This window comes from Micropterus dolomieu, linkage group LG08, assembly GCF_021292245.1.
Source record: "Micropterus dolomieu isolate WLL.071019.BEF.003 ecotype Adirondacks linkage group LG08, ASM2129224v1, whole genome shotgun sequence".
Classification (NCBI taxonomy): Eukaryota; Metazoa; Chordata; class Actinopteri; order Centrarchiformes; family Centrarchidae; genus Micropterus; species Micropterus dolomieu.
Window position 1 is genome coordinate 7431251 of NC_060157.1, and position 14614 is coordinate 7445864.

At 40.5% G+C, this 14614-nt stretch overlaps 2 protein-coding genes across 4 annotated transcripts in view; both read left to right on the top strand.

Annotated features, from left to right (window-relative positions):
• Positions 1 to 5983, top strand: part of LOC123975411 (membrane-associated guanylate kinase, WW and PDZ domain-containing protein 3-like) — a 110414-nt gene extending 104431 nt beyond the window's left edge. For both annotated transcript variants that reach the window (XM_046056879.1, XM_046056880.1), the window contains 4 exons: positions 717 to 792; positions 992 to 1129; positions 1580 to 1718; positions 2927 to 5983. In XM_046056879.1, the coding sequence (XP_045912835.1) occupies positions 717 to 792; positions 992 to 1129; positions 1580 to 1718; positions 2927 to 3921 (1348 nt within the window). In that variant the 3' untranslated portion in view covers positions 3922 to 5983. The remainder of the gene's footprint in view (positions 1 to 716; positions 793 to 991; positions 1130 to 1579; positions 1719 to 2926) is intronic.
• Positions 5984 to 6964: 981 nt separating this feature from the next.
• LOC123975348 (lysine-specific demethylase 9) lies at positions 6965 to 14594 on the top strand. 2 transcript variants are annotated; one of them, XM_046056773.1, is made up of 7 exons: positions 6965 to 7656; positions 8126 to 8805; positions 10184 to 10321; positions 10950 to 11092; positions 11428 to 11595; positions 11733 to 11841; positions 11979 to 14594. In XM_046056773.1, exons 1-7 carry the CDS (start codon positions 7014 to 7016, stop codon positions 12513 to 12515), a joined length of 2418 nt encoding a protein of 805 aa, XP_045912729.1. In that variant the 5' UTR covers positions 6965 to 7013; the 3' UTR covers positions 12516 to 14594. The 2 variants fall into 2 exon arrangements, with proteins under 2 accessions (XP_045912729.1, XP_045912730.1); XM_046056774.1 differs by having other exon boundaries at positions 6968 to 7656; positions 8126 to 8793.
• Positions 14595 to 14614: the final 20 nt, after the last annotated feature.

Below are 14614 nucleotides of genomic sequence, written 5' to 3' on the forward strand. Positions count from 1 at the left end.
AAAACGAAGACCTTAAAATGGAGAAGTTTGAAAACACTGCTGACCCCGTTTTGCGTTTCCAAACTCAGGAGGGCATTTTAGTGAAGACGGGCAAAAACGGAGGACTTTAGAAACGATGGTTTTTGAGTTGGTATTTTTATTAAAATATTCTGTACCGTGCAAATAACACTAAGGCCTATCTGCCTACACTTGTATACTTTGCAACGACTCCCAGTCTGTTTTCCGCCGCCACACTAAATAAATGTGCATTTTCAGTCGTTTTAATGTAGACGGAGATCAACTCCCAATATTCAGCTAAAACACTGGTGTTTGGAGATCATATTCGTTTTAATTCTCCGTTTGTAAACTAAAACGGAGTAGTGTGGATGGGGCCTTATTCTCTACTGTCTTTTCAATATATAGCATCTATACTTTTCATGTGCTATAGCACACATACACGCATTATTGCTTTAGATAGATGTGTGTGTTTGTGTATACACATGTAATTGCTGTATGTAACTGTATGCTAAGTTATATTGAAACACATGTTGAAATTGTCAGCATACATAACCTGTAATAGTCTATTTTCTTTATTTTATTGTTTGCCCACACTTTATGTCTATTTGTAATCAAACAAATAGATAGTGTAATAAAACACGGATAAATATATATAATAATATATATATTTAAAATATGTCAGTCACATTATAATGTATTTGTGGTCTTTTCTGGGGTAGGAATGGTGACACTGATCTAAAAAACTCTCTCCTACCAAAAGAGATGAGAACACTCATCATGTCAGGCTCTAAGCAGGTAAGACCATAGCCAAAAGTGTTTCTCAATTTACATTATGTTTGTAATTTACTCACTGTCCTTTTAGGCCACTGGACTAAAATACATATCAACCATGCAACAGTGACTTTCCAAGTTTGACTACAGCCTGGAAGTTATTGCATGCCTGTCAAGATGTGCTCCAATCTTGAAAGCTCATATTCTTGTCTGTGAACTACAGGACTGTTTTGTGGTGGAGCTGGAGCGCAGCCAGCGGGGCTTCGGCTTCAGTCTGAGAGGAGGGAAAGAGTATAATATGGGCCTTTTTATCCTGCGACTGGCTGAGGATGGACCTGCTCTTAAAGACGGCAGGATACATGTGAGTTTTTTATTTAATTTATTTTTTTTAATACTACTTTGCACTTCAAATAAAATTTATAGGTCTTACTCAGGGGCTTTCAAGTCATAACACCTCAGACAAAATCAAGACAACTGTGCAACCACAAAACCCTCCATCAAAAAGTAAATATTACTGGAAATGTTTGTCATTCCTGTAATTATTCTTTGTCTTATTTCTATTCGGGAGCTACAGTTCCCATACTTTAGTGGCTTTGAGCGATGTAGACAATATAATGTTGCTATGAAGACAATTAGTTAGCTGTCAGCTACAACATGAGCTCCGTTTTTAAACATATATACATTTGTTTACATTTTTGCAAAAAGGCACCATTAACAGTATGCCAAATTAGCGTTATAAATGTGATTATTCTCAGGTGAGTTCTGGACTCTGCTTGTGACATGCAAGAATAGACTATATCTGTATTTACAGGTTGGAGATCAGATAGTGGAGATCAACGGCGAGGCCACCCAGGGCATCACACACACTCGAGCAATTGAGCTGATCCAAGCAGGAGGCAATAAAGTTCATCTGCTGCTTCGACCTGGCCAGGGCTTGGTCCCGGATCACAGTGCGTGACTGCTGAGAGCTGCATGCATGTACACACATTGTTGCCACTGCACATAGATCTATGCAATAGCATATTAACCATACATATATAGAATCTTTTGTATGGATATGCTTGAGAGGAGGGTGTTGAGGTTCTTTATTCTCATGCATGTGTTGCGAGCTTCTCTCTTGACCTTCTCTATTCTCATTCTATCTCACTACTTCTATCTACCTCTTGTGCTTTTTATCTGCTCCTGTTTTCTGCACCGGCACGGCTGTCTATTTCTACCTATTTATCTTTTCCTCCTATAGGTCTGAACTCTTCTTCCACCCTGTGCTTCTACATGAAACCAGAGCATCACTAAAGGCCTCACTGCTTTTCTTGGTCTGTCCGTAATAATCTTGGTAAACTTTGAACTCCTACTTTTGCCTTTGACCTCTCTTTTCAAAGTTACTCATCTCCCAGATTTAAGTGTCGTCCTCTGTTCCTTCCTTCACTCCCATGATCAGTCTGAAATAGATCAGTTATCTGTAACTCTGTAAACACCCAATGTATCGTAAGCAGAGATACTCTTCCCCTGGAGGGCTGAACCAAAGCAGTGAGTCCTAGAAGAACAAACAGACCTGCAGGAGTGCTGAGAGGCTTCAGAGCCCCGATAGTTAGTTTTTAAGGGTATTACAAAACCTGGTATGCCACTGAACACACACACCTCATCCTTAGCGTGAATGAAGATGGAGACCTGGAGTACTTAACTAGATATTGATCAGTGAGTGACAAGTGGTAAAAGGATCTGTGTGCATTCACTGGCATCAACCTTTCAATCCAGAGACCACATTAGAATGAATTTCTATGAGTTGTTGCTCCTAGAAATCCAAAAGCTCATTTCAGCACCACTAAGTCCATCACTTTGCTTTTTCTCTCTCTGGTTTTCTGCTGCATATATTTGCTCTCAAGCTAAGCTGTGCAATTCTTATCAGCTTGGGGGGAAATTGAAACAGTGCTGGGTGAACGCTAGCACCTTTTCCATTGATGGCTCTGTCGTCAGCTGATAGAGGGATATTACTGTAACGTAAGGGACACAATATGAGGATATTCTGCTTCTGTTGCATGACATGTTTAATTATCTTCAGTTGAATGTTTGAAATATCTCATGTAAGGGATATTTAGCTTATGTACCAATACTTTGCTCAGCTAGAAAATTTTCTTACTCTCCACTCCTTGTTTCTCAGGTTCAAAGGACAAAGTAACCATTCCAACCTCAAGCTTTCCCAGACTTTATGTATCTGATGGGCAGTCATCTCCAGCTTCTCCATCCTCTGTCTCCCTCTCTACCTCGGAACTGTCCCCATCTTCACCCAAAACAACCGCCACTGATGAGTTCTCCTGTGGGGATCACACTGCATCTGGGTCCCCTGGCACTGGGCAGGAGCATGGTAGGCAGGCTAACAGACCCAGAGGAGAGCAGTACAAGCGTACCACCAGCCCCAGCACCCAGACCAGAAAACCAGGCAGGAGTGACTCCAAGCCAGCTAGTCCCAAGAGAGCCACTGAAAGCTGGGAAGATGATGTAGAGCGCTCTCCGAGCCCCAGAAAAACAGAGCGAGGCCACAGCGTATCCCTGGAAGATATGAGCAAAGAGAGGAGAGCCCAAGGGCAAAGAGACCACCGCTCATCTAGCCCCAGGAAGACCACCAAGTGGGAACATGATCCTGCTGTGCCTTTGATGAACCTTGTGGAGCCCCAGAGCCCCAGGCGTCCAGCTGGCCAACAGCCCAGCATTGCCTATGGAGAAGGGAAGGACAGAAGGTACAAGGAAGAGGATGCAGCCTACTGGCAGGAGAGGGGGGCTACAGAGAGTGGAGACAAAAGCTTGGGTACCAGTGAACGCCACAAGAAAAACAAAAGGGCGGAGCAAGAGGCAGCGGCACAAAAATCCCATTCCCAAATGCACAGGGACAGGGCAGGGTCGGATGGTGATAGTGGCACCCTGAGCCGGAGGAGTGGAAGAGAGAAGGGGAATAAGGAATATCGGGAAAGCAAGTACCATGGGCTAGCCGAAGAAGTGAATAGAAAGGACCCCAGAGGTTCGAGCAGTAGCATCCAGGACCCCAGCTGCAATGGGACCTCTACCAGCAAGAAGGCTCCCATCACCCCTGGTCCATGGAAAGTTCCCAGTTCTGCCAAGATCCAGTCCCAGGTGGACACAACTTACGCGGATAACTAATATCCTCATTGGATTCTCTGCGTACATTAAGAGAAAGCTGAGCCTCTGAAAGATGGATATTCAGAATGGGATTTTGTTTTTAGCAATCTTGGACAAAGCAGATCACTGTGCAACCAGCAACATAGTTTCTCATTGCTTATGATTTTGTTTTTCACCCAGTTTGCCTCGGTCAGTTTGCATCAAGCTGCTGATATATAATCTGACATGCGTGCTTGTACCTACACGAGTATTTGTACTGTATGGTAATGTGTGGACGTGTGTGACAGGTCGGGTCTGAGTGTGATTTTTGGATGTGACACTTAAGTCTATTTGGTGCCAATCAGGGACTCCGGTTATAAAGAAGCTGCTCCGTATTGCACTCACTGTGAGACTGTTTTTGAGTAATGAGATGAACTGCTCTTCCTGTCTTGCCACCTCGATGAAGGATCCTTATTTTTCCACTTTGAAGGTTTAAGACATTTTCATGCAATCACTCTGCTTTTTCTGCTTCCTGGCAAGATTGATTCACTGTTGTTGTCACTGATGGATGTACTAAAAAGTGAGGCTGGTGAGTTTCTCCTAAAATCGGCTGCAAAAAGGTCTTCTTCTTAGTCATTTACTGTTTGTTTTTTGTTTTTTTGCAAGCCCAACTAGGGTTGTGAACTATATGCGTGACTGTATTCGTACACATGAGAAGATGAGAGCTTTATATACATCAATGAGCAGACCAGATACTTGTGGTTATAGTTCTAATGTTTGTTACATGTGTGTTAATAATAAAGCATAATGTAATTTATTGAAATTATATGTAAACAAACCTGTTAGCATACATATCCATTCTGAGTCATTTCACTTTTGATGTGGACTTCATGACAGAAATAGAATGTGTAGAAAAACATCACCATTAAAATACTAACACTATAAAAACGTCAATCTATACATTCTATTTCTAATATTTCATGGTCTGTAAACATTGACACGAGCCTGATTCATAATGTTGTCTACTGTTAGCAGCTCTGTATTTTAGATTCTCTGGCTATGTGTGTATGTATACAAGCTGACTAGTAGGCCTATGTATTTTAGATATTGCTGTAGCATCGACTATACTTAATCCAAAACATATATTATTTAACAAAGTGATTACATATATACTGAGACATAATTTAGATGAGTTGAATTAACAGAGCTTGATTGTAAGAAGTGAGACCTCTGCCTTCACCTTAATAAAACTTTAAAAGATAATTGAATTTTTACCATCACAAATGTAGGCACAAATTTGTTTTTCTGCTCATTTTACCCTCAAAATCTATTTTTTGATCAAATTTTCAATTTAGTACATACCCATTAATGTGAGAAAGATGTACATTTTTACTTAGTTGTTAATCCTTACCAATCATGGCAAGTTAGTGTTATAAATAAAGCCAGATTCCCTAAGAATGCAGTTTATTTTGGTGCGTAATGCATAATGTGAAAATGGCTTGACTGCTTCTTTGGGAGTCCTATTTGAAATGACTCTGTAAAGTTTAACAAATTTAATGAGACAGGGATTTAAGTCCCAGATGAAAATGTGGGATTAGTGGTGCACTGCTCTGAAGACATTTTTGTGTTTTTTCAGTGTTTCTTCTGCGGAGTACAGAGACATCTAGTGGTTCATAAATTGCTATTAAGAAACTAGTCAACTAGTGAACTGTCCCCTCATCAGCTCCTTTAAGGATGTACAGAAGTAACAGGTGCATCTATTGGTCCGGAAGATTTACTAATTTATTGTCCACTTTATTGTCGATACATGGGCTACTGTATTATTTACTGTTCATGCCATTACCATGTATGATACTGTGGCCTTGCATTGCTCCAACACATATATAAAAAGGATTTTAGTTTGGACATCATGGTAGTTGTAAATGTTTATAAATTGTACAGCACCTGTATAAATATTTGCCTTCATGCAGAAAAGAATCCTCTGTAAATCGTTTCATTATTTTTTTAATGGAAGTGAGAGGAAATGAGATAAAATGAGTGAAAGGAAATAATCTGGTCATGGCATTCTGTTCATGCACTGATAAATAAAGGTTTACTGAATCAACGTGCATTTTTCATTTTTGTTGTTTTTATTTAGGAAAGCAAGTGATAATACATCATAAATCCTAAAGTACATCCTACTGACCCAGTACTATATCTTTGGCACACCCTTTGGTGGGTACGCCATGGTAATACGCAGGTTCTCTTAAAGGGAAGTTTCACAATTTGTCTGTCTTAAAACAATAATCAGGTGCCCGTATGTATATTGAAACAGGTTTTGCTTGCTGGAATCATTCATCCTGTTCATACTGACCATTAAAAGATCCCTTCCTAATGCACTTCACTTTAGTTGATGGGTGTCAAAGTCCACATCCTTCTGTGCAGAAATGCATTCCAAAGGTTAAGCAAATATGAGGCTTTGGTGGTCTGCCTTATCTTAACAAGTCAGTGTGTTTAATACGGAATTTCTTCATTGCGTCTCCCCAGACAGTGTTTCTGCTTTCAGCTGTGGTGGAGGGATAGTAGCCTAATATAAGGCATTCATTTTGTACTAAAAAGACAGTCTCGAAGATGCTCGCTTGATTTGTCCAACTCGAAGCCTCGTTATTAACGTTACAATATATTTTTAGCACAGAGGACTTTGATTTTGTCCCATATCACTTAACATTGAATGCGGAAGCGATCTCTTAATCATTATAAACAGGTAGAACGATAACAAAACGGTTTGTGTCAATGTAACAAACGGAGACCTGACTTGTTTTAAGACAGCCTTGAAAATGATGAACCTTTTCTTTAACCCAAGTCAGCCTTGTCTCTTCATTATATCAGTATGCTATTGTGCAGAGGGACTTTAACTGTAGTACGTTCAGCTCTACGTTCATAACATGTCGTCCTGCTCTAAACGATGAAGCACCGCCTCGTGTGGCTGTGATTAAATAAACCATGACGTCAGCTGAGCAGAAGTGTGTGCGTGCGAAGCCGCACGCATTCAGTATAGTATAAACCCCAACTCCCGTGTAGCTTTGCAATGTCAACAGACTACACAACCCACAGTTCCACGTTGTGCGCGTGCGCAACAGACTCTAAATATTGAAATGAACTACAAATTAACATCAGAAGGACTACATTTTTACCTGAACATGCGCAGTAGGAATCCCGAGACCTTTAAATGTACTGTACGTGCAAAGATGGCAGCGCAACTGGACTTGCTTCGTGCGAAAGTAGAAGGAGAAAAGCTAAGGGATAGTCTTGATAGATTCATTAAAGAGAAGAAAAAGAAGAAACGGGATCTTTCGCTGTCAGGTGACAAACGGGAGAGATGTGAAAAGGAAGCGAAGAAAGTGAAGCTCCATCACCACCAACACGCTGAGCACCGGACCCACCAGCCGCATCAGCTGCAGCAAAATCCTAAACCCCACAACTTCAGCGCAGATAAACATGTCATGCACAGCAACCACCACCACCATCACCACAATCACAGCCTCACCAACGGCACAAAGAAGAACCTGCAGCCGACTTTACCGCCTCCTCCTCCGGGGAAGGTACCAGAGCAGCTGCAGAAGAAGCGAGCGGTGCCCCCCGAGCCACCTGCGCTCTTCACTTTCACGCCTCTCAAAATGGTCAAGGCCAAGCCCAAGGATCTCAAAGAGAAGCATAGGGAGAAAGACCTGAAACTGAAGCTCAAGAAGGAAAATACCGAGGCAAATGTGAAACACGCTGAACTGAAGAAAAAGAAGGGTGAGTTTTATTATTTTGTGCATATATACAAAAGGGGGGTTCCCTATTTAAAATGTGATGGAATACATTTATTCCCCAAAGTGGTGTCCATGGACCAGCACAAGTCTTTGACAAGTTGTAAGAGGTTTACAATTTTCACTCACTAGGTTTTAGTGCTGTAACAGTCTGCAAATTAGTATATTGTTTATTACAGATTTCAGTCTCCTCTGTAACTTCTACCTGACCTCTTACAGAAGAGGCACACTGTACTAAGTACCATAATAAAGAACTAAATAGATATACTGTATATGCCCCCCAGAGTCGTATTAATTGGTGGTCTGCTGTCTAGTGTAAATAATTTTAGGCTCCATGACAATAGAGATGTGGGTAGCATGCCATTAAGAATCACCATTGCTTATTAATGAAGCTTCCCCTCCACTCTCTACATGTACCCTTTCCCTCTGACTTTTACTTACCTCTATACCTGTAGAGCCAAGGCCCCACAATGGAAATGCCAAGTCTTTAACACTGGAGGAATACCTCCTGAAGAAGAAAAAGAAGAAGAAGAAGCACCGCGAGGAGGAGCACAGTGCCAAGAAGGTCCGATACGTGCACAACAAAGCTGTTCAGACTGTATGTGCAGGGCTTGGAGCAGATCTTACTCTGCCCATACTCCCTGATCTGTCACTGTCCGCCACCATGAAGCATGAAAGCAGTTACCAGCCTGGCGGAGACGCTATCAACAACCACCAACCCTACCTCCATGCTCTCAAACTGGGACAGGTCCCCTTCCTCTCCCACCAAGACCACTACATCCGTAGTTCCTGCCTCCAAACAGGCACCTGGTGCGGACGCTTCATGCATGAGGAACAGCAAGCCAATGGTGGAGGATTAGTTCTGCATGCCTATGCTGATGAGTTAGCTTGTCTAAGCCCGGCTGAGATGGAGTGCTTTGCCCAGGAGTTTCTGGAGTTGGCCTTTGCTGAGAAGCCTAGAGGTGCAGCCTCCTATGCCTTGACAGTGGTGCACAGTGCAGCCGCCTACCTACCTGACTTCTTGGACTACTTTGCCTTCAACTTCCCCAGCACACCGGTCAAAATGGAGCTCCTGGGCAAGAAAGACATTGAGACCACTACTATTGCCAACTTTCACTCTCAGGTATGTCAAAAGGCAAGTGGTCCACCTAGTTTTAACAATGGTTTGGCATTGCATTTCATGCTTGTTTTCCCAGACAGAAGAACTTTGGTGTTTTAAAAAAAAAACTCCAACAACTATTAATTAATTATCAGAATTTTTGCTGTTTCATTTTTTCTTTTCAATCGTCGCATTGATTAAATAAAATAATTAATTTAACTCTAGTTTAAATCATGAAATGTTGTGAGCAGTCCACTAAATGTTAAATGAGTTTTCTAGATAGCTAGTAAAGTAGATAGAAGAGCAGTAGCATAGAATAGCATGCCATCACAGATAAATTATATTATATTCAATTTTGTTGTGGCGTCACTGGGTTGTAACCTCATGTTGCACTGTGAGAGGCAAGGACCTCTTAGAAGGTGAAATCTAAACTTAAGGATGGGTTTTGGTTACCTTTTATATTACTGATACAAAATATAATTGATTTTAAATTAAGAAACAAAAAAATCTATTAAAATGAGCAGACTGCTGTGCATTTAGGACCGAAAAATAAGTGAATACCCTAAGTACACTGTTGATCTGGTGCTAAGTTGTCCCTGTTCTTAAAGAGATCTCATGGAGCTGCTTGTGTTCCATGCTTTTTATATACAGTCTTTGGTTCCATGCAGCTCAGCGGTTATCTGTTCATGTAGGGAAAGTAGACCTAGTTTGATAATTTCACCACTAGAGTCCAGAGAATAAAGTGATGCTTTGAGAACATAATGATTGCACTAAAATGCCTTGTTGTTTCTGCTGCACTTTACTGGGTCAGTGCTGTACATAAAACTACATACTGTAGTCCTTTGCATAGAAAACACATTATAATCACAGCATTGTTCACTGACCAGGTTAATAATGTTGTGCAGATTCATGTAGCCTTAGAACCTTTTGTTACAATGATTGCAGTACCTACTATACCGTGGGAGCTGTGAGTTCTTTTGTGAAAAAGAAATCTACATATTATAGTATAAACCTCACAGGCGGTGGTCTGTAACTTCTCTGCTAGACACACTCATAGGCATGTAAGGAATCCATCAGTGTGACTGTATTTTTAGTGGTATAGCATTAACAATTATGTCTTGTAAATATATCTACAGAGGCTAATGCACGTAATGCACACATTACATAATAATAACTAAATCTATGCAGGTTTGGACTTTATAGTGTTTTCACACTGAAAAAGGGACAAAATTAAGTACTCAAAACAGTCAGTATGCATACTAAAAAAACTTGGTTATACTTGGTTTTTGGTATACGAACTGGAAAAACCGTATACTAGGACAATTAGTATGTAGTGTATTATATACTGTATACAATTAGTGTGTTATATGGAATGGGACACACTGTATGACATAAGGTGTTCCTCCTGTCCTAGGTGAGCCGGACTTACTGTTCAGGAACGTACCGGTCTGGACCCATGAGGCAGATCAGCTTGGTGGGAGCGGTGGACGAGGAAGTTGGAGACTATTTCCCAGAGTTCCTTGACATGCTGGAGGAGTCACCCTTTCTCAAGGTCAGAGGAATTTATATAGTTTTTATCTTTTTTCTAAGGACCATATTAAGGAAAAATGTGCACTCTAGCTTACCTGAAAAAGCCTGGTACTGAACCACTTCATGGCAGTCACAGCAGGAACAATATGTTTTTTCTCTGACTGCCACCTGATTGGAGGACTTGAACTCATAGTGCATCCATATCCTGTACATCCTCCTCGAAACCTCACACTTAATGTGTTGAATACAGTATGTTTTTATCAGGAAGCTCATTAAGAATAAAAAGTACCACACTCCATAAAATAACTCTCATGCACTGCTGTTGCTGTAACATCTGTTCAATCTGTTTTACTTTTCATAAGAATTCTGTAAACACAATCTAAATAACATACAGCATTTTGTCGTTATATGGTGGCTTGTAGTTAAGTTTTTCATCAGTTGCATCCCAAAAATACTATCTTTGAGATTCTAGCATAAGCATATGCCCATATGTTTTAGCAACATGCAGTATATGTTTAACTGGTTATAACAAAATGAAGCGTACCAGGTTAAGTGGGATCCCGCTCTCACCTTGACTCTGGATATTTGGTTGAACACAACATTGCTAATACTCACAGCTGTATGTGTGAATATCTGTGTGTGTGTAACAGATGACCCTACCTTGGGGAACCCTATCCAGTCTGAAGCTGGACTGTCGCTCTCAAAGTGACGATGGGCCCATCATGTGGGTGCGACCAGGAGAACAAATGGTACCCACTGCTGACATGCCCAAGTCACCTTTCAAAAGACGCAGGTACAACCCCAGCTGGAAATGAAATCTATAAACACAGTTCCATACCCAAATGATATAAATAGTCATGAAAATATATGAGTTTCGGTGTGATTTTGAAAGTTAAGATTAAGATCAACTTTATTGTCCCCTGAGAGAAATTTGTCTTGGGCATCAGTGCTGCATGAGGCTGCAGTAAAGACCAGTAACACATATGGACTTTACACTCACATACATCATACAATCCACCATACATTTACATTACATTGCACAAGATTCTATGACCCTGCCCCTACATACTGAAATCATGTCTTCTTGTCTTTTCGCTATCCCTTCCCATCCTCACATCCTTTTGTTAGGTCCATGAATGAGATAAAAAATCTACACTACCTGCCGAGGGCCAGTGAACCCAGAGAGGTTCTGTTTGAGGACCGGACTAAGGCCCATGCAGACCATGTAGGCCAGAGTTTTGACTGGCAGAGCACTGCTGCGGTAGGGGTACTAAAGGCAGTGCACTTTGGAGAATGGTGAGTGCCTTTTAATATGTTTTAATAAAGATGTCGATAAATACTCATTCATGTTTTCGTAATGGCACAAAGATATGTGAAGGGGAAGGAGTATCAACCTGTCTGTGTGTTTCATGCTTTTTTGTAATATGTCACAGGAATAACCGACCTCGGATAACCAAAGATGTAGTTTGTTTCCATGCTGGGGACTTCAATGAAGTTGTCCAAAGGCTTCAGCTAGATCTATATGAGCCCCCAGTGTCTCAGGTGAGAAGTGGTATTTATTTATCCATTAGGATGTATGTCACGTCACAGATGTTTTAGTTTGATTATTATAATACAGGTAGCTTATAATGCTAAAATTTGAAACATGACACTGCTATGCACTGTTTATCTTCATACAGTGTGTGCAGTGGGTGGACGATGCCAAGCTCAACCAGCTGAGGAGGGAAGGCATCCGCTATGTCCGTGTCCAGCTCTGCGACGATGACATTTACTTCATCCCGAGGAACGTCATCCACCAGTTCAAGACGGTGTCTGCAGTCTGCAGCCTGGCCTGGCACATCCGCCTCAAACAGTACCATCCAGAGGAGAAGGACAAGGAGGAGGAGCAGCGGCCCAATGATCTCAGCCCCACCTCAGGCCGAGTCTCTTTTTCCTCTCCTGCCAGGCCTGACGCCACCGTAACCCCCTGTGCACGACCACAGGGAGACAACGTCCAAGGTGGGGTGGCCAAGACTGACGAACCAGAGTTCCAGAGGCCCGCTACACCTCCCCAAGAGCCTCAGCCAGCCCCTCCACAACCCACCAAATCTGCCCATTTGCCCCCGACATACAAGGTTTCCCACCTTTCCTTGGAGCCAGTCCACTCTGGATGTACACCTTCAAAAGAGCCCACCCTTCCAAAAGCTCTCAGCAACACTTCACACTTCCGTAAATGACCCCCACACCACCAACAGTCTCTCTTTCTGCCCACTGTGGGAGGAGTGTATGTTAAGGAATTGAAGACTAAAACAGACCTCTGTGTCAATCAGGAAGCTTTTCAAATTAAATTATTCTTCACACTTTTTAAATCTTTAAATGTTGGTGAAAATGTTCCCAGATGTTTTTTTTTTTTTCCAGCCAAAGCATACTATTTAATGGGACTACGTACCACATTTTGCTATTTTTTATGTGATTGAAACTAAACTGGAACTCTCTACTGTCAAAAGGCGTGTATCATGTAAAGAATTGACAATATAAGTTGCCATACTTTCATTTTATTTTATTTTTAATTTATGTTCAAGGCTCAGCTGTTTCTGTTTTTTGGCAGAGGTTTGTCATTGAAGGATGAAGTTTGTGGCACTCATGTGCAGGTGGAATAATTGTTAAGTATCGTGATGGAAGCATGATACTGACATTATATTCATTTCAGTGACATATGCTTATATACTAACCTTACCCAGAAGCTACATTTGACTCTGTTTCATAGATTCAGGACACTGTCTGTAAAAATGGGCCTTTGCTATTTAAATCAAATACTCTGCTCATATTGGATTTCCTGAGTTGGTCACAGCCAGTAAACAAAGAATAATCAAAATGAGTAGTATTTTGTTTTGAAAAACAACTTTAAATATTTCTTTTAAATTGAAAAGACACATTTAGGGGCATATACTTATCTTATTAAACTTCAAGAACTTAAAACTTTTTTGTCACCTTCATAAGTTGCGATTTGTTATTAAATGCAATTTTACACAGCACCCTTTTTCTTACTGTTGATACTGTTTTTTAATTATATTTATTTTGTCAAGATTGAGCTCAACATATGAACACAGGCTTGTAACCTGGGATGAATATTTAATATTATTATCTAAGTATAGGAGCGCCTCTAAATGATGAAGGAATTACGGCTATTGCAGTTAGCAATAATTGTCTGAATCTTTTCTTCAGGTGTGGAGCATGTCTTCAGAAATTGATATGTAAATATTATATTATTGTTGTAGCTGGGAATATGTGAACCTTGTCAGTACACTCAAGTCATTTTTCATTTTATTTAAATTCATTCTCACCTTTAGTTTTAGCTGGTAATGTCACTGGGTTGATGAGGGCACTGGTCTAGAGGGTTCTGTGCTTGTGTCCACTCTCCTCAGTGCAATTGTGTGAATTTATACTGCAAATGCTGATTGTTTTTTTTCTCATAGTTCCAGCAAAGTCTGGAATAATGAGGCCTCGTACAAAATGATCCAAGACTGAACATGTAAATGGTTTGCAATGTGACAGATGGAAGTGTATTTCACATTTCTTTCAAAATAATGTGTCCTAAAGTATCTTAAAGGTTTCTGATCAGAGTACAGGATTTACAGTTCTACTGAACCTCACAGAGGCCTTCATTCTGTAGTCTTCTACAAGCAGTCTTCTATAAAGGAAGTGATGGTGTTCTACCACTGACTACATCTTAGTGCCTTGTACTGTACACGGTTAGCCTCATTTAAAACTGTGAGGTGTGTTTGTTAAGGAGTAGAATGGTAAAATGGGGATTGGCAAAGCAGTCCTTGTGTATATTGTTTTTGTTTTGTTTTTCTATTTATAAGAAATGTTTCTCATTGCTTTTTGAGTTCTACATCTGCATGTCACCTAGGGGCAAACAATTACAACATCGTAGAGTTATTGAAAATTATGCCTTTTATCCACACTAGATCATATTCAGGAAGACGAATGGTTACTTTGTTATGTCAGAAATATGGCTGTCATACGTTCTTGACTTACTAGCTCAATGTAGAAATAAATTGACAGTTAAAATACTGTCACATCAGCCTTTTGTCATATTTGTTGTGATGCTGTGTATTCTAGAAGCAATGATTGCTGTTGTTAATGTTTGTATTGAGAAGTTTTTACTACTTTTTGTCAGTTTTCTGGGTGAAAAGTTAAAAGACCGTAGAGATCTGGTACCGATATGATTCAGTCTTTGTTAAGTAGAAGGAAAAACACAATGAGAATGAATAGACTTTCTATATTTTTTTAATAAATAATTTTGTGTGAAACCAGCGTATTTAACAAAGTT

Excerpts from the sequence above, each read along its gene's own strand:
- LOC123975348 (XM_046056773.1), top strand. The coding sequence starts at position 7,014 with ATGAACTACAAATTAACATCAGAAGGACTACATTTTTACCTGAACATG. Across the intron at positions 8,806-10,183 it reads ACTCTCAGGTATGTCAAAAG|GTGAGCCGGACTTACTGTTC; the intron begins GCAAGTGGTCCA and ends CTCCTGTCCTAG. Across the intron at positions 10,322-10,949 it reads AGGAGTCACCCTTTCTCAAG|ATGACCCTACCTTGGGGAAC; the intron begins GTCAGAGGAATT and ends TGTGTGTAACAG.